The sequence below is a fragment of the Bombus vancouverensis genome, chromosome 16 (assembly GCF_051014615.1).
Source record: "Bombus vancouverensis nearcticus chromosome 16, iyBomVanc1_principal, whole genome shotgun sequence".
Classification (NCBI taxonomy): Eukaryota; Metazoa; Arthropoda; class Insecta; order Hymenoptera; family Apidae; genus Bombus; species Bombus vancouverensis.
Genome location: NC_134926.1, coordinates 3650536 through 3669171, shown reverse-complemented (window position 1 = coordinate 3669171; position 18636 = coordinate 3650536). Strand labels below are relative to the sequence as shown.

Genomic DNA, 18636 nt, shown 5'->3' with positions numbered 1-18636 from the left:
CTTGAAAACTCGATGCGAATGACTTTTGAAATAACGATGATTTACTTTATATACTCGTATATGTAAATTCGACCAATTTAATTTTGACGCTAGGTTAATTCGATCGACGTTGACTTCGACTTATCGATTATTGTAACGATGTCGTCGTCGTAAACGTTATACCTCTAAGAATAAAAATACAAATGTTTTCGTTTCTAGAAGCGATATCGATTTATCGAATAAGGGGGAAATCGATCGTTACTTCGAAAACCATGTTCGCAGCAATACTCGGTTTGTGAATCTATTTACATCACAAAACGTTATTTTGTGATCTACCTAACCTTAATTCGATCAGAGAATAAAACAAATTTCATTAGAATACAACGTAAATTCTTTGAACTCGATTTAATGCGAAGTTAGAGATCAGAAAACGACGATCTGTGAAGTAAACACGATTCACAGTGAATCGAGATGGCTTGGCGACTGACATCGTATTTTCTAGAGGCCCGGCCGCGGCGACGTTCACTGCTTCCACGATCGCGGGCTCTTGTAATAGCGCAAATTCCAGCGCTTACCTTTCTTGATGAGCAAGCTAGTGACCCTCCGTAGCGCCTCGCGAGTACTGGAGGCGGAGCTGTGCTTACTTTGGCCGAAGTATTTGTTCGGTGTGATGTTTGTCGGCAGAGTCAATGGTTTCCTTTGGTCTCCGGAGCCGGCCAAGCGTGGATCGTACGCGTTGTTTAGTCTTTCGAGATGCTCGATCGAGGCTGGCCGCGGTTGGTTCGCCTTCCTCGTCGGGTACCATCCACGATTCGGGCCACCGGCTAATCGCAACAACTCGGTTCCGATTATCGCCTGTTCCAAACCCGGGTTATTCCTGCGATACCTGTTCACATCGAATATCAATTTTTATACTTTTTATTTTATACATTTTTATCGTACTCTTGTTATCGCTATTGTTTTTGTTTCCTTCGTTGAATCGAGTTATCGATTTTAAGTTGTGTATACAGTATACACGTGCATACGCAATCGGTCAACGATAAACAGTAATTGCTTACGCGGGAATTCGTGGCTATGTTCGCGCAAGCGCGCACATGGCACGCGTACGAAGCGCCATTTTTCAAGTTTTTAAACTGTCGTACAAGTTAGAAATACATACATTGTTTTTGACAATAACGCAGTTATATTTTAAGCTTTCTATGTTCTCCTTAGTAAATGATTCTGTTTCTTCAGATCAGAAAACAGAGAAACTGTTCTCAAGAAACAGAAAACGCATACATATATATACGTATATATATAGTGATACGTAAAAGTTTCTTATTTTATGTGTCAAAAGTGACATTTTAAGGAATATTAACTACTACTATATCAGTGAAAAAAAATGGCGAAATATTTAGAAAAACAAAAGCGGCGTAATGAGAAACGTGATAATACAGTGGAAGACAAGATGTGTAGTAATATTGAAATTTTGATAAAATCAATAACTTGATCGAAAAAGACGATTCTTACCCGGTGGTAGCCGTGGTTGGAGCGTACCAACCAGGTTGTCGACGCATCTGTGTCGAATTGCTGGCATGCTGGGGAGTTCTGGGAATGTCGCTCCCTCTAGCGAAAACAGGGGTTTCTGGAAGCGAACAAGAGGTTTGCATTCCGCTGGTACCAGTCGCTATGTTACCGGTGGTTCCACTGCTGCTGCTACAAGCTCCGTTGTTTGCCCCGTTTGCGTTAGTACTGCTACTACAGCCTCCATTTCCAACTGAGGAGCACGGTTCCGCCGATGGCGAATGTCTCTTGGTGAAGGGACGTCGTCGTGAAGGTCCAGGTAGGTCCGTAGGCAAAGTCCTTCGTTCTACGGGTATTTGCTACGAGAAATAAATCACTAGTAATAACGCATGACAACGACAACAGCAACAATTAAAAATTGATAATAATTCTTTGTTACAGCGCGTATACAAAGGTGAACGACGAGAAGAAGCAGAAACAGAGTAACAGATATAGAGTTTTTCACAACTAAGTTAATCAAATTTATGAGTAAGTATTTCGCCATTTGTAAAGTTGTAATTACATAATCCTCAAATACTGTAATTTTTGTACTGAGAAGTCATTCATTAAATTAAAACAAGTAACGGAGACATCTACATATCTTGTTTCTCGTGACTCACCTTCTTATTGTTATTATTAGGTATCTTTTTACCTGAAACACGATAAAACACCTCGCTTAAATTTCGTAAAACGCACCTCTCGTCTGGAATTGGTGGCACTAGGTGTTGTTCTTTTACCCCGAGAAAATCCAGCATCCATGGATCTGGTATTGAGAGACGTTTGTTGATCTTTCGAATCCGAGAGGGAATGATTAGCAACAGGTCCACGATGAGGCGGTACCCTAGGTCTGTACTCCATCGTTCGATTGCTATGATTTTTTGGCTTAGAGACGATTGCGGCAGTCTGACCGATGTCTGAACTTTCTTCGTCCGCTTCCTCGACAGGCGATGGTGGTAACGGAGGAAACTCAAGAACTTCCACGCTCACCTAGAAGCAAACATATCATCAATACGATGTCATTAATTTTCTCTGCTATTAGATTTTTCTTTGCCGATGTGAACAAAATTGCAATTGAGTATTTTAAAAGTTAAAAGTTACATCATTAGTTTTATATATTGTATCTTTACATTTAATTCGAATTCCTTTCCTCTCCAAACGTATCATATTAGAATATTTCCATTTATCCATCAAGCTTATCGATATTATAATCAAATTTATCATATTTCTCCTCTGTGGTCTTTGTTCATGTATATACTTTTGCCATTGTAGTGTGTGAAAATCCTGAATTTTTTCCTTCGTTCAAGTTGTACAACTTTCCACATCAATGAGGAAGAAACTCACCTGAAAATCTGGATTCTTGGAATCTTCAAGAATAGCGTCGATCACATTTTCAATCTGCTTCTGATCATTCTTATGAGTCTCAACAACTCCATTCTGTCTCAATCTTTTTCCCGACGCATAGATATCCGACCCATTAGTTCTTTTCGCCTCTATATCCGTTGTTTCAGGACTGGTTTTAGACGCTGTATCCGAATCAAAATCCGAATCATGATGCTGTTTCCTCGCTCCACTTCGATCCACAACTGCACGATCATTCGATTCGCTGTCAAGACTGCTTTTTCTTGCCAATGGTTGCTTCGCTTCTCCACTCCTTGCCCATCGTGTCTTGCTCTCCGAATAAGACTCGCTATTCTTCACATTCTCAATTTCCTTGATCGCATCACTGACCTTCTCCAATTGTCTACGATTTTCCTTCAAAGCTTTTTTCACAATCTGATCTTCGATCAGTAAGTTAACAGGGATCTTGGACGTTAATCGATGTTCGTTACTACAATTTGGAGATTTTCTTGGCTCCTCGTTAAACACATTCCCACTAGACGGTGTTAAGCCAGCGAACCCTTTCGAATAGCTGTTAGAGGCTGATAGCGAAACTCCGTTGCACGTGCTGTTCAACTCGGTAGTAGCGTTTCTCGATTCTTGATTCGACAAATCGACATCGATTCTGTCTTTCTCAGGATTGTCGGTGGACGATAACGAGGACGACAACTGGAGCAGCTCGAACATCTCCCGAGGTTTCTTATCCTTGTCTGAAAGGTCTGAACTTTCCTCCTCTTCGACAGTTACTTCCAATTCTCGCGGCCAATTGCCGGTTTCGTCGTTAATCGCTGGAAGAGAAACGACTCTGACCAGGTCGGGTGGAACCGACGGTGGAAATTCCATCGGTGGATCGTTCATAGGTTCGTCCAGTTTATTTTCTCTCAGGAGACTTCTAATATTATCGAAAGTACTCGAGTATCGTTTCACGTCGGACAACCGATTCTCCTCGTTATTCTCAAACGATAAGCTTTTGGTTTTGGTCGGGACTTTTGGTAAACTTTTTCGTTCTTTCTTTCGACCACGACGTATCACGTAAGTGCCGTTCTTGGTTAGTTCTTGCGGTCGTATCTGATCAAGGTCGTTCGTCGAGGAGTCCGAGTACGGAGAGACTAGATCATCGTCAGTGGTCGATAACCGGGGATCTTGCCAGTCGTCGAAGTCGCGTAGTTTCGATGCTGATCCGACGCCTGAAATTAAAAATTTAGTTGACGAATATTTTCATTTCGAGGAGGATCGATTATATTAATATACCGTGAGTGATTATGCATCTTTATATTTTTACGATTAAAGAACGTGATTAAAGAAATGAGATATTGCATCAAATACTTTATTATATATTTTCTTATTTATTAAATATTCTAGGCATTCTATCGATTCTGACAGCCTTAAAATTCCCGAAAATGCATAAACATCCACAAACATCTATCAGATAATGATACTTACAATTGATACTTACTTATATCACTTGCTAAAAATGAGTAAATTTTTCGAAAATCAAATTAATCTAGGATATAGGGTAAAGTTGAGTGGTTTACGTTAAGGTAGAAGAATTTGCTTTGCAACTAGCCAAATTCAAATATTTTTCGATGAATCTTAACGATCTGCATAATACAATAAAAGGAAAGAGAATATATCGATTTGCTACGAAGAGAAGCTATTTTAAAAATGTTTGTTTTCGTTACAGACGTAGCTGTAGTTGGTGTGCAGGAGATACGGATGAATTTTGATTGATAGCTGTTTCTCATACATGTTCGCAAACGGCTGAAAAATAGCGTAAAGTTTCGTTAGAATGAAAAATTGCTAGTCACGTTAGAAACGTCTATCACGTCGTACGTATTTGCAAACAGACTACGTTGCTTTTGCCTTTCAGTGGTTTCCATAAACAAGAAAATATATTGTGTATATTGACAACTCGCCATAACGTCCATACAACTATTTTCACGTGGAGCTGGCTCTGTGCGTGTGAGAAAAATCCGCAGCCTACTAATAGCAACTAATTCTATAGACTCTACCCTATATATCGACTAACATGATATTGGAGTTACAAGGGTCGAATTTCGTCAGCAAGAGAATAACTTACTGGACACGTCGCTGCTTTTACGTCGTCTCCTACCAATCACCTTGGTACTTCCGGGAGCATAAAGTGGATCATCCTCCAGAGGTACTTCCCAAGCAATAGAATGTCTCTTACTGATGGGCGGGGGAGGAGGCAGAAGCTCCTCCAACGAGTCGTCAGAAAATCTCTCCTCCTCAGATTGAGTCCTAAAGTCTGTGGAATTCCTCGTGGAGAAGTCCGAATTCCTCGTGGAGAACATGTCCGAGTAGCGTTCCTCCGAACACCTGTCCGAAGTTGGTGCCGAGAATCTTTCATTGGAGTCTGTTCTGGTCGGCAAAGAGAAGGAAACGAAGTCGAGATTTCGAATGGAGAAAGGATCGGACGTTGGCACGGAGACTCGATCGTTGGAACTGGCACTGGCCACGGCTATCGAAAAATCTGAGTGGAATCTTTCGTTCGAGGTGGAGTTCGCCCTGGAGAAGTCGGACGATCCGCAAGTAGCTCGCATCGAATATCTTTCGACGCTGACCGAGCTCGACCGTGGGATAGAAGATCTCTCTGATTCGGAGTTTCTCGAGAATCTGCCTTCGCTCGAGTCAGAATCGTTTCTTCTTCGGCTGTTCTGCTCGGATTGCTCGTGATTCATCAGCAGACGATCCTCCACGCTGCTCGACTTGGTGATTTCGTTACTCTGACGTTGCTTTCGTAGATGAGGCGTTCGATCCTTGTCGAAGCTCTGTCGATGATTTTTGTCCGCCTCGAGGCCATCTTCTTCCGATGATCGACGTCTAACCTCGCGGTGCTTCTCGATGGTAGTTGGATTGGTTCGTGGCGGGATCCAACCGAAAGACACCTTACCATCGTATGGTAAGCTGGCGAATTTGCTCGGCGGGCTCGGAGGTTGAGCCAATTTCAATGCTTCGCTGTTCCCGTTTTCCCAGCCATACGGTCTCTGATGTCGAGTTTTGGGCTGTGCGAAAATACAATTTACCTACAGTGGATAGCATTACTGAAGCATAATAATCGTCATTTCTTATTGCTGCCATGTGAACTGCAGATAGGCTCGCTAAAATATCTCCCATATGTGATTGTGACTATGAAGAGTAGCTCGATTATATTATAGAAAGATAAAGAAAAAGGGAGGGAATAAGAACGATAGCAAAGATTAGTTATAGTTGTTTAGATGTAAATATGCGACGAGTACGTATACCGTATTATACGTATAAAGCGAGTTTATTTCTTGGCCGTGTGTTTCAAATTGAACAAATCTATTGGTTCAGTTGCACGTTACACCGCCGTACGTTTACATTACGAATAAGAGCTGCTCTGCCAACCTTGACGATAAAGATGTAGTAAGAAAGGAACGATAGTCGTGAGAATACTAAAAAGCGAGCATTTTAGATTCGAAGAAGCTCGCAAGGATACTCACGAGAGTCGTTTGAGTGGTAACCGTGCTACCGTTTCCATGTCGTATGCTGTCCTCCATGGCTATCATCCACTGTTGGCGACCGCTTCGACGAGAAGAGGAGTGACCTTGGTTTCTCTTCGAAGAATTTCCAGGCGATACCCTACGATTATATGTAGCGGTTACATACTCTAACTTTTATTATCGTTATTTATTTGTTTAATTAAAATTGCTTTTCCAACGTACAGTCGTCTTTAAGTCGATGAATTCAAGTTTTACAGGTTTTTCATCGTTTCGCGAAATTTCAGATTAGAAGGTTATCCGGCAACGAGATAACTATGCGACATAAGCACCAGATATACAATACATTCTTGCATATTTATGCTTCGATGCATAAATATGCAAAGCGTATGGATTATGCAGAAAATGCAAAATAGAGAAGATAACAAATTTCTATCTAAATTTCATTTCTCTACTTGCATTTTATTACATAAAAAATATGCACTCGCACGAACAACCGTCTTGGCTTGAATAGATTATCAATTATTATCGGCAGACACCTATCAGCTACCTTTAATTTAATTTAAACAAAATCTACTAACTCAAAGATTTCGAAAAAATGTCGAAGGAAATCATTTTAACGAAATGCTTTTCGAAAATTCTTTACTGCCATAGTATATAGAGTATACATAGTTTTCGTAAATATTCGCAAGAATATGAAAATTTGCAACTCGTTCGAGGCGTGGTCTCATCCTTAATCGATAGTTTGTTAAAACAGAAAAATGATTTCGTTATCGCTTCAAGTATCGCTGCGACTGTACTTGCTCGCGATTCCACGTATTTCCACACTCACCACAGAAAACTTTTACCTCCGTAGTTATTAGCTCGTCTGGGTGGCACGTATTATACGCGTATAAAACATTTCGAAATTTCATTAACGCTATGTACTTTCAAATACTTTCGTGAGTCAAAGTTTCCAGCTTTTCTCAATTCCCTTCCATTCTTTGCTCTCTTGTTACTCACATTATTATAGTTTGTCGTTAACACTTTACCGACCGCTAGCGGTTCAACAGCATACGCACGTCCGACCGGCAACTCAGGCGCAAATTCTCCCTGGCGCCGCCTCTGTTTCGGTCTAGACTCTCCAAGACCATTCTTTTCGTTTATTGAGAACGGTCAGTTTTTCAAATTGCCATAAAACTGTGGGAGCTTACGAAGCAACGCAACTGACGCAACTGGACAAGGTGTCTTGGTACTAAATAACAAATTACTGTTCAAGTAATAAGAAAGATTGTCGGCGACAAAAAGCCGATTAATAGGCTATCGGTCGGTACACGTCGGCGACAAAAAGCCGATTAATCGGCTATCGGTCGGTACGCGTCGGCGACAAAAAGCCAATTAATCGGCTATCGGTCAGTACGCGTCGGCGATAAAAAGCCGATTAATAGGCTATCGGTCGGTAAAGTGTTAATATCGAACCATATGCGAAAAGTCCTTTATATACAATAAGATTTAGATAAGGTTTATATACGACAAGACGAAGGGCTAAGCGTGTCGTTGAATCGATCCCTTTCATTTCAAGTGGCTCGAACGCGACGAAGCTGAGGTGAACTTACATGGGCAACAAAGTAGAAATGATTCGTTCGGCTTCTTCCGGCGGTGGCGGAAATTCTTGCGTAGATATTCCCGCGAGATCCTGTGGCTCTGGACAATCTGGGACTGGACGCAGCGCTATCAGGGCCATCTTCGCTTTTCGTCCATTCATACTCATGTAACCGTCGTCCTCGGATTGATGCCCTGTCGAAAAGAAACCAGCTATTCTTACCGTTCTTTAACCATATCTTGAACATTGTCAGAAGTGAAATTTCACATGAACCTTCTATTTTAATCCTTTTAACGTCTCGTCGATTTAATAATATCGTCGCTAGACTGCGCATTTTTAGCCATTTATGGGAGTTGTTGGGAGATTTAAGGTTCCATAAAACGTACATAATATGGGAAAATATAGAAAATATTTTAAACGAAGTATATCTGTTATAACGTTTAGTGGATGAAATAAATATTTATGTAGGTTCCATTTCTTCAGTTATGTCACTAGAGGTACGAAATTGCATAAAAATCCGCAGTCCTAGTCGTAACGATCGTCGCCAGACAATTACATCTTTCGAGACATTTCGCTAGATTATCGTCGTCGAGAGGAATTTTTAAACGAAGGGTTTTTCCTTCCGTTTCGAACGATCAGATATTCTCCCGAACCTAGGGAATCCAACTATGGGGAACAGCAAGTAACTCCAACATTGAAATATTTCAACGCTTCCAATCGAAAGCGCTAAGATCCCTAATTCATGCACCTTGGTATGTTACCAACGAAACAATACATCGCGACCTCAAGATACCCACAGTCAAAGAGGAAATAGCAAAATATAGCGACGGACATAGCAAAAGAGTCAACAAACACCGAAACCCCCTAATCACTGGACTACTTGATACGTCGGACCAGATCCACAGGCTGAAGAGACACCCGCTAGACCTAAACGCTAGATTCAATTAGTTATTTAAATTAAGTAATATTTACTTACTTATAATACTTACTTACAAGTTATACTTATCTATAATAAGTATTAACTTATTATAAATAATTAGCCTTGCCACTGCGCCACGCCAGAAAAATTACTGAAAATTCTCAATGCGAGAATTGGTTGTAAATTTTAATAAATGTAAAAGATATTCTGCCGTTTTTATTACTCGTTAGAGAGGTAGAGTGACAGCACGAAAGGCATTATCCGTTAATGAATCAATTCGTGGCAAATAATACATAAGATACGGGACATAAACTTTCACAGCTTTAAACCGATTACAGCAATTAGATCGAGCATTAACCAGTCTCGTTGAAATCCCGTTTATCATACAGCATTTATAGCAGGAAAGTTTTCTAAGCGTTATTAATATCATTTATTTCTGTCTAATTTGAAATCACGTGGTTTCTCCACCAGCAGCCCTGACAAAATAACGTTTGGTTATGCAAGCCAACAAAAAAAAAAAAAAAAAAAGAAAAAAAGGAAGAAAATGCCGTGTGCGCTTAGAAAGCGAATCTGATTAATTGCGAAACTCACTGGTATTTTTATAGCAATTTTGGTTCTACGCACGAGTCGCGTATCAATGTTCCATCGAGTCGCGTGACTTCCTTCTCGTGCAGCTCGAAAGTAGAGCTATTTCAACGCAGCTGGCGTGTCGAGGCACGAGACAGACACTTTGAACATGTTCTCTAATCACCCATAGCTCGAATACTACGGTACATAGGACGTACATGTATTCGTACGACGCTTTTTACTTATTTTAACGAAAACGAAAAAAGAACAAAAGGGGAAAAAAGAGAAAAAATTGCGACCTACGCTTTTCATTTCAAAATGTACCGGAAATCATTTCTAACCGTTGCGGTAATTAAAGAACGTAACTGACGAAACCCGTGGCGAACCACCGGAAATAATAAAAAGTGTCTCGAAACGTAATATGATAGTATACGGGACAGGGAAGGGAGCGGGGAAGACAAGAAGCTTTCGAAATTTGCTAAAAACGAAGATAAACGAGCATGTAATCGATACGATCGAGATAACGAAAATCGAAAGAACGAAAGAGGAGAAGAAAGGAGTAAAATAGGAAAGAAATGGGGGCGAAGGGGAGGGCAGGAGGCAGGGAGAAGAGAAAAGAGGATAAAAGATACCTAAGGACGGACTTTCGTCGTCGGGTGTGAGGCCAATACTCGGTTCGGTGCTGCTGCCACAATCCCCAACACCTCCGCCGCTGCCACCTCCACTACCGTCGCCGCCACCGCCACCGCCACCGCCGCCGCCACCGCCACTGCCGACGCCGACGCCTCCACCACCTTCGCCCTCTGCTTCGTGCTCGTCGTACTCTGAGAGCACTTTGTCCAGCAGCTCGATCGATCGTTGTACATCGTCACCTCTGGAACAAACGTATCGTTCGATTCTATAGAGATCACGCATATGATCCGATCGTTTTAGATTCGAAACTTTCACGACGATTAAACGACTATATATTTGTTTTTGGTTCTTGGGTTTTCTACTCGAGTTCGTTTCTTCGGGACAGACGTGGAGCAGTTTCGGTAACCGGAAATATCGACGAGACGTCAGGACACAGGTAAAAACACGATAGAAACCCGAAGAACTAGAAATTTATGTTTACACAGATCTTATTAGGAAACAAGTTTGTACAAAGAAGTTTGTCTGGTTTTAATCTATAAATAGGAATTACTGGTGTAACTGACGTAACTATCTGTTGTGCGAAGAAGATGTTTACACAGCAATTGAATTCGAGTTTCGACATAGGTTTTTTTAAACGCAGTCGTAATTTCTGTCGCATTTCTCATATAAAATTATTAATCTACTCACATCGGGCAGCTATTATTATTGTTAATTTGCTGGATACTTCAACTTTTATTTTTATTAATCCGATAAAAATGATATAATCTCATTTAAGTAAACGCATGTCACCTTCGTACGACCTCCGTGTTCTGCATCCATCCGCACAAAAACTGATTACCTCAGATTACGTCTCCCTCGAAACCATTAAAGCGCTGCTTGAACATTTTTTTTTTCATACAGCAATAAGTGTACCAGTAATTGGCATTTGTAAGTTGGAATCGGATAGCCGTTACAAAAAAACATGGAACGTGTCCAGCGATGCAAATATGTCCCCCGTTTCAGTTTTTTATCATATCAGAGTACTCGATCGCAGTTACAGAGAAACTTCTTCTATCATACCGTTGCCAAGTACAAATGTACTTGACAAATTTTCCAAATTTATCTTCTCGTAAGCGAACGAACAAATTCCACTGCATTTATTATTCTTATTTTCTTCTTATCTGTTCACGTAGAATCGGTCTATCCCAGCCGATTGTACCGCGATTGTTGTGGATACACGTTGCACGAAAATATGTAATCTGATACTTAACACTTTACTGACCGTTAGCGATTCAACAGCACACGCACGTCCGACCGGCAGTTCAGGCGCAGATTCTCCCTGGCGCCGACTCTGTTTCGGTTTACACTCTCCGATACAATTCTTTTCGTTTATTGCGAACGGTAAGTTTTTCAAATTGGCATGAAACTGTGGGGGCTTACGAAGCAACGCAACTGACGCAACTGAGCGAGGTATCTTGGTACTAAATAACAAATTACTGTTCAAATAATAAGAAAGATTGTCGGCGATAAAAAGCTGATTAATAGGCTATCGGTCGGTACGCGTCGGCGACAAAAAATCGATTAATCGGCTATCGGTCGGTACGCGTCGGCGATGAAAAGCCGATTAATCGGCTATCGGTCGGTAAAGTGTTAACACCGTTGCTACTACTTGCTCGGTTGTACGCCACGCTGCTGTCTATCAATTTTCATAACTAAACGTTTAATTAAATCGTGTCGAATTGCGACTCAAAGACACAAGAGAGGACACGAAGGGTTAGCGACGATGACGGAGACGTAGCCGGTAACGGCGACTGGTAATAGTGATAGTAATGGCAGAGAACGTAACGGCGACGTCAATGCCGACGTCGAGGTTGAGGTTGAGGAGGTCGGGGCGCTGAGCTTCGAGAAGGGAAGGAAAAGAACGAAGCCGACTAAAAGGGAGCGAGACTTGCCGCCAGTAGTGATGGGATCAAGTTCAATATGTACTTATTCTTTTAAGCTTTTTATCCTACGTATCTATTATGCTATGCATTTTGAAGTGCATTTTCATTATTAACATTGTTATCAGTATTTGAAATATTTGAAATATATTTTTAAAGCGGATTTGGACAATGTATATAGATTTTAAAAACAAACTTTATCATGTGGTGATATCGTACGACAGCTCCGTTGAAATCATGCACAGTCTTTCTCTTTGTAATTTTCTAACTAATTCATTATTTCTATGAGATGCATATATTTTTAAGCGGTAGTGTGTAACTATAACATAAATTCACAGTAACTGCATTGCTATATAGAAGACTTAATTGCAAAGAAGACAGCAATTTTATCTTATTTATATATGTGGCACTTTCAGCCATACGCGCGCTTAGCTTTATGAGTCGGCTTCGGTAGCCAGTCTACACGAAATAATCGATCAGACTCGCGTTTCTTAGCCTTCTTTCTAGCGATGCACTGTACTTGAGCCCATCGCTAGTTGCCAGGAGCATGAAGGGTGGTAAGAGCGGCGGCAAGTGGGGTGGGAAGGGAAGAGCGCGTAGAGGTCAGGGGGAGTAAAGAGGAGTGGTAGGTGGTGGGTGGCGAGGGGAATGAGCAAGAGGAATGAGCGAGAGAAATAGCGAGAGTAGCGAGAGTAGCGAGGGATGGTTGGCGAGGAAAGTTACAAGGCGGTACCTTGCGATATACCTCGCCGCGCGTACTGACGCAATGCGGTGGTCTTTGATTGGTCGAGTGGTAATCGCGATTGTTAATTACCGCAGAAACCTGACCATCGACAAACTTTGTCGTCGAAATGAATCAAGAAGAAGAAGAAAGACGCGCTTACTATTCCGACTAATCATCGATTCCCTGTTCTCTTTCGTACTCTTTAAGGTGCGTACGTGGCAAGTAAGTTGGAAGATCGACCAAGTACATTCGAATGGTCTGCAAGCATTTCGCAAAACAGTCGGTACAGTTTGAAAATATTAACACTTTACCGACCACTGGCGGTTCAACAGCATACGCACGTTCGACCGGCAGCTCAGGCGCAAATTCTCCCTGGCGCCGCCTCTGTTTCGGTTTAGGCTCTCCAAGACCATTCTTTTCGTTTATTGAGAACGTTAAGTTTTTCAAATTGGCATAAAACTGTGGGAGCTTACGAAGCAACGCAACTGACGCAACTGAGCGAGGTACCGTAGTACTAAATAACAGATTACTGCTCAAATAATAAGAAAGATTGTCGGCGACAAAAAGCCGATTAGTAGGCTATCAGTCGGTACGCGTCGGCAACAAAAAGCCGATTAATAGGCTATCAGTCGGTAAACGTCGGCGACAAAAAACCGATTAATCGGTCGGTAAAATGTTAAGTTTAAAAACGACGAAGCTTATTTTTAAACATATCGCGCGTCGTTGGATCAAGACATTTCTCTGTGACGCTGCTTTCTATAACGTTAAGCCATACATCAGGCATGCGATGAATTCCATCAGCGAAAGATATTGGCTGATTGTCCTCAAACAAGATGCAACTGTCAGGGCATTGACAAAGGAGAACGTTCTGCAAAATTACCGCGTGACAACGTTGGGACACATGGTGCTTCTGCGACAAAAGACATCACGAGTCTTGGCTTGGATGTCTCACAGCTTATTCGCTAGACGTTACTCCTTCGGATTGCCTACCGGTTTCAGATCGATGCAACATGCCTTATCCGATGCTCACTTGCAATTAGTAAATGAGACAGAAACACGTCCTGACGACTGCATCTTGCCTGATAGATGGCTTAAAGTTATAGAACGCAACGAGAAATGCGGTTAAGCAATACGCTATATACAGGGTGGTTGGTAACTGGTGGTACAAACGGAAATGGGGCGATTCTACGCGAAAAAAGAAGTCGAAAATATAGAATAACAATTTTTTTTTTTTTTTTTAATTTTTCCATCGAGACAACGATCTACAGTGAGATCCGTTATAACGAGACGCGATAAAGTGCACGCGTACCGAGCGAAAATTCAAAGTCGATTTTCTCGAAAACAAAGCCTCGAACGAAAAATTGTTATTCTATATTTTCGACTTCTTTTTTCACGTAGAATCACCCCCTTTCCGCTTGTACCACCAGTTACCAAGCACCTTGCATATATCCTTTTTTTTAAAATAAACTTCGAGTTTCACAAAAAATCAATGTCATGTTGATTTAATTTGTAAACTGTTCATTATTAGTCTTATTAATATTTTTGAAATGCTCGATACGACGATAGAAACATATATTTTGATATGGAATTGATATATAGCGTGTCTAACCTAAAAACCGCTGTTCTATAAAAAAAAAGAAGGGAAATGTAATACATAGTAATTTATATTTCTCATTCGTGACGGTCTACGTCCGTAATTTTGCAGAAGAAAGAAAAATTGAACAAAAATGTTTGGTAAAAACAAGTGCTTGGTAATGTGCAACAGTTATCGCAGATAGAAAAACCGTCTCGTAATTGCAACGTAACAACCACGCACGTCCCCCCATACCTTTTCTTCTCTGTCTCTATACTTTCCATTCTCTGTTCGTTCGCTCGTTATAAGCGCGCCAAGATCTATCCAACGATCGAATCGAAAGCCTGTGCCAGGGTTTGCGCGAATAAAGGAAGAGAAATTCCGTAGATACGACAGAAAAATAGCTGAATAAACAAGAGGGTGGGCGAATTCGAGAAAGACCGTTTTTCGAGAGTCTGTCCAAAGCAAAATCTTTTAATGGCGGAACAAAGACCAGAAATCCATTCCTCTTTTCTTTTTTCGTCTCGTTCCCCCCTTTGCTCTCCTCTCTCGTTCTCCTTGTTCCGCTTTTCAACGTTACGGCACGGAATACAGCAGCTCGTCGTCGGACTCGTTAACGTTTGATTCATAATTCAAGATCGTAATTGTTCGAGAGCTGCCGGAATAAAAATCGCGAGTTATTCTCTCTCTCTTTTTTCTTTCTTTCCCCCTCCCTTTTCTCTCTTCGCAGGATCGTTTCGACGAACAGCGCCCCGACGTACAACTTTACAGACTCGAATCGTTCCCCCTTTTTTTTTTTGCCAACGAATTACAACTGTAACATGGAATTTCGTGTAAGCGTCAGGTGACAATACACCGCGGAAATACGATGGAGAAACGCGCTCCTCTTTTCTCTCTTTTCCTATAAGCGATTTTCAAGTGTTCGATATACCGCGTGACTCGTAAATAACGATGTGTTCTAGCTGAATATACAGGATGTCCCGCATAATGTGGTCAGTAGTGAAACGACTAGAGGATGATCATACGTTTAAAAATAAGTGGAAAATGGATGGTTTTTGAAAATGGTGCGAGTCCATTTTCCTTTGTTTCGAATTGGGCTATTTACGTTTCCATTGATTGACAAATTCTGGCAACGTCTACTTAGCTTATTCGCGTTTCTATGTGCTTAAATATACAGGGTGGTTGGTAACTGGTGGTACAAGCGGAAAGGGGGTGATTCTACGCGAAAAAAGAAGTCGAAAATATAGAATAAAATTTTTTTTTTAATTTTTCCATCGAGACAACGATCTATAGTGAGATCCGTTATAACGTACCGCACGCGTACCGAGCGAAAATTCAAAGTCTATTTTCTCGAAAACAAAGCCTCAAACGAAAAATTGTTATTCTATATTTTCGACTTCTTTTTTCGCGTAGAATCACCCCCTTTCCGCTTGTACCACCAGTTACCAACTACCCTGTATGTAAATTCATTATGCAAATTGTCTCTTTTTTTTGGAAATGATCTAGACATTGAAATAAGCGGTTCAAATATAGAACCCTATTTCTATTCTCAAAGCTCTATTTCCGGGAGAGATAAGTTTAAACGCTTATCATACGCTTGATGAAACACGTTGAAATTCTATATTCTCGAAGATCGAACCGTAAACCACTCACTGTTAACTACGAGATATCTCGTGACAGGAATTTTATTCAGTAAAGCTACGTAGTGGTTTCTTTTTCATTTTCAAATTAGTGTAAATGCCATTTTAGTACTATATCTACAACTAATAAAATTTGCCTGGCAGTGAATGGGTTAAACGGTAAAGTTTTATTCCGCATTTTGGATCTATTTTCGCATGTAGAATAACCTGTCTCTGATTACTTATTCATATTAACCCGATAATTAGCCAAGTTCGAATATTCTTCACACGTTTATCATATTTTCGAATTTTTTAAATTATACTTTTGCACATAGAACAATCCTCCAATCCGTTGACCAAATTATGCTGGACATGCTGCATATGTATTTGCAATCGGTCACGAAAGTCTGTACGTCTCCAATTTTGTGTAGCTGAATTAGCCAAAAAAGAATTCAACGATCTTTGCAACGGATTTGTTACAATTTTTCCGCTTACTTTACTTCGTTCTTTACACTGTACATTGAAAGCTCGTTTATCCTGTCACTATCAGTTGTTCGACTGCCATCACGATAGGTTTATAGCTTGTGTTTCTGTGTTTTATTACCTTCCGCAACAGTAGATTTTCATCGATCGCTTTTACTTTTGCCGCAGAGAGTTTCGAATATCGTCGTAAAATAATCTCGTCGACTTTCTACGATATCGAAGAACGCCAAGCCGGTTTAGACACACGATATACGCTTCCTTTCTTTCTGCACAGCCATCACAGAACTACACTACCGTGTATAAGTATTTGGACACTCGAAATCATTACAAACATACAGGATATCGCAAATTTTTTCCCGCAGAACTTTACCAGTATATTCTATAAGTAAACATAAGAAAAACCACTTATACACCGCACAGGAATAGAACGTCGGTTCATATTCTAATTCCATTTCAAAATGTGGTCCGTTATTACGAACGTAGGACTAACATCTACGGGCAATAGAATCTATCGCACGACTAATTTCCTGTTCATTTTCCTTAATTGGAACGGGTACGTCGCGAAACGTTTGTACCAACTTCTGACGTATATTAATTTGTGTTTAATAATATACCGATAATATGATAAACTTCTTTCACAAGTAAAAATCCTTTGGCTTAATATCTGGTGATGTCAGTGGCCGAGAAATTAATCCTCGTTGAAGATCGTTTAATCATTGCCTGATTGGTTAACCAAATCAACGACCTCTTTGGGTAAACCTTAGAATTTATGTAAACATATGGAATAATAGAGCGAAACACCAGTGGTTATTACATCGTTTCGCATTTTTGTTACAACTTTTTAGAAAACCACTTATTAAGAGCCTGTGTGCATATAACATTTTTCATTAATTTCGCTTATAGCATAATTGGCAAAGTTTCGCAGGAAAAACTGGGACACTCTGTATAAAATATGCTTTGCGTAAAGATCTTCGATATAATTTCCGTCTCTGATCGTATTTCAAGTAACCGCGTATACAGTAAGTAGATAAGTAGATTGGGAAGAACAATGTTTGATATTAACACTTTGACTGCCACGCCGAAATCGCATGTTTCGCTGAGGACGCCACAGGAGTATTTTTATTATTCAAAGCATATAATGGAAAAATAATAATAAATTGATGATGTGAGACAACAATTCTTCCCCAATGGACCGTTCATCTTATTGATGGTCACGGGTGACCACCGTGGCGCCTTGGTAACAGTTGATAGCGACATATTATAACAAGGTTTCGTTTATTTCAACAAACCATTCGCTTTCGTTATTTCGTCACAGGCAAAACGCGCGGAATATATTGTTGAAACGTGTAGAAGATATTAGTAAACAGTATTATGATTATTCTTATGATTTCGACGAAACGTTCGGCTGAAATGGTACAGGTCTGCAAAGAAAATTATGTTTGCGATAAACCAATAGTAGTGTAGATTACAAGAGAGGAAAATGTGCTGTAGATTTATCAGATCGAATGATAGCATATTCTACAGCACATAGAAGAACCCTCAAGTGGTATATAAAATTAGCTTTAGAGTTATTGTTAGATACATCAATTTCAAACGCGATGATACTCTATAAACAAGCAACAAAAACAAAAATCAAGTTATCAGATTTTAGAATGGCACTCGCAATGCACCTCACACAGTGCCATTCGCCAGAGCCGTCAAATATACTTATTCGACAAAGATTGCGACACGAAATGCTGAAGAAAGAAGGGCAAGCGTACCTGGCACGAAAATTTTGCAGAGAGTGGTATAAAAAAATGTTAAACAGTTAGGATGAAAAATTGCTAAGAATCGGACCAAAAAGGTGATCACCTATCGTCCAGATTGTATCGACGAGCCACATTTATGTTTAAAGTGTTTTAACACAGTGCACCGTTAGATGCAAGATTTCTTCTCATTTTTTTATTAATGTTCTAATAAAAATGTTTGATTGTTCAATGGGACACTTTTAATTTCAAAGTATCTTCTATTTATCGGTTATATTCAAAATGCCCTAACTGTCAATTTTCATTCAATTCTAATACAATTTAAATACAATTTTTACTAAGTTAAACTGTTCAATGTGAAGATATGTTCAATGTTAGGACGACTTTTCTGTTGCTAAAGGAAAAAGAGAGATTAAACTTTGGATCGATGCGATCAAAAGCGACAAATTGTCTTGGAATACACATGTAATTAAAACATGTGTTTCCAGCCAT

The 18636-nt window shown here is 40.3% G+C and overlaps 1 protein-coding gene across 10 annotated transcripts in view; it reads right to left on the bottom strand.

Moving 5' to 3' along the window:
- LOC117163126 (uncharacterized) overlaps positions 1 to 18636 on the bottom strand; it is a 64186-nt gene that overhangs the window by 21586 nt on the left and 23964 nt on the right. For 6 of the 10 annotated variants that reach the window (XM_033345167.2, XM_033345168.2, XM_076625263.1 and 3 more), the window contains 8 exons: positions 10081 to 10322; positions 7976 to 8156; positions 6384 to 6522; positions 4979 to 5924; positions 2863 to 4085; positions 2218 to 2508; positions 1489 to 1841; positions 555 to 865 (listed from right to left, as the gene is read on the bottom strand). In XM_033345167.2, the coding sequence (XP_033201058.1) occupies positions 555 to 865; positions 1489 to 1841; positions 2218 to 2508; positions 2863 to 4085; positions 4979 to 5924; positions 6384 to 6522; positions 7976 to 8156; positions 10081 to 10322 (3686 nt within the window). The remainder of the gene's footprint in view (positions 1 to 554; positions 866 to 1488; positions 1842 to 2217; positions 2509 to 2862; positions 4086 to 4978; positions 5925 to 6383; positions 6523 to 7975; positions 8157 to 10080; positions 10323 to 18636) is intronic. The other 4 variants (XM_076625262.1, XM_033345166.2, XM_076625264.1 and 1 more) reach the window with 2 other exon arrangements.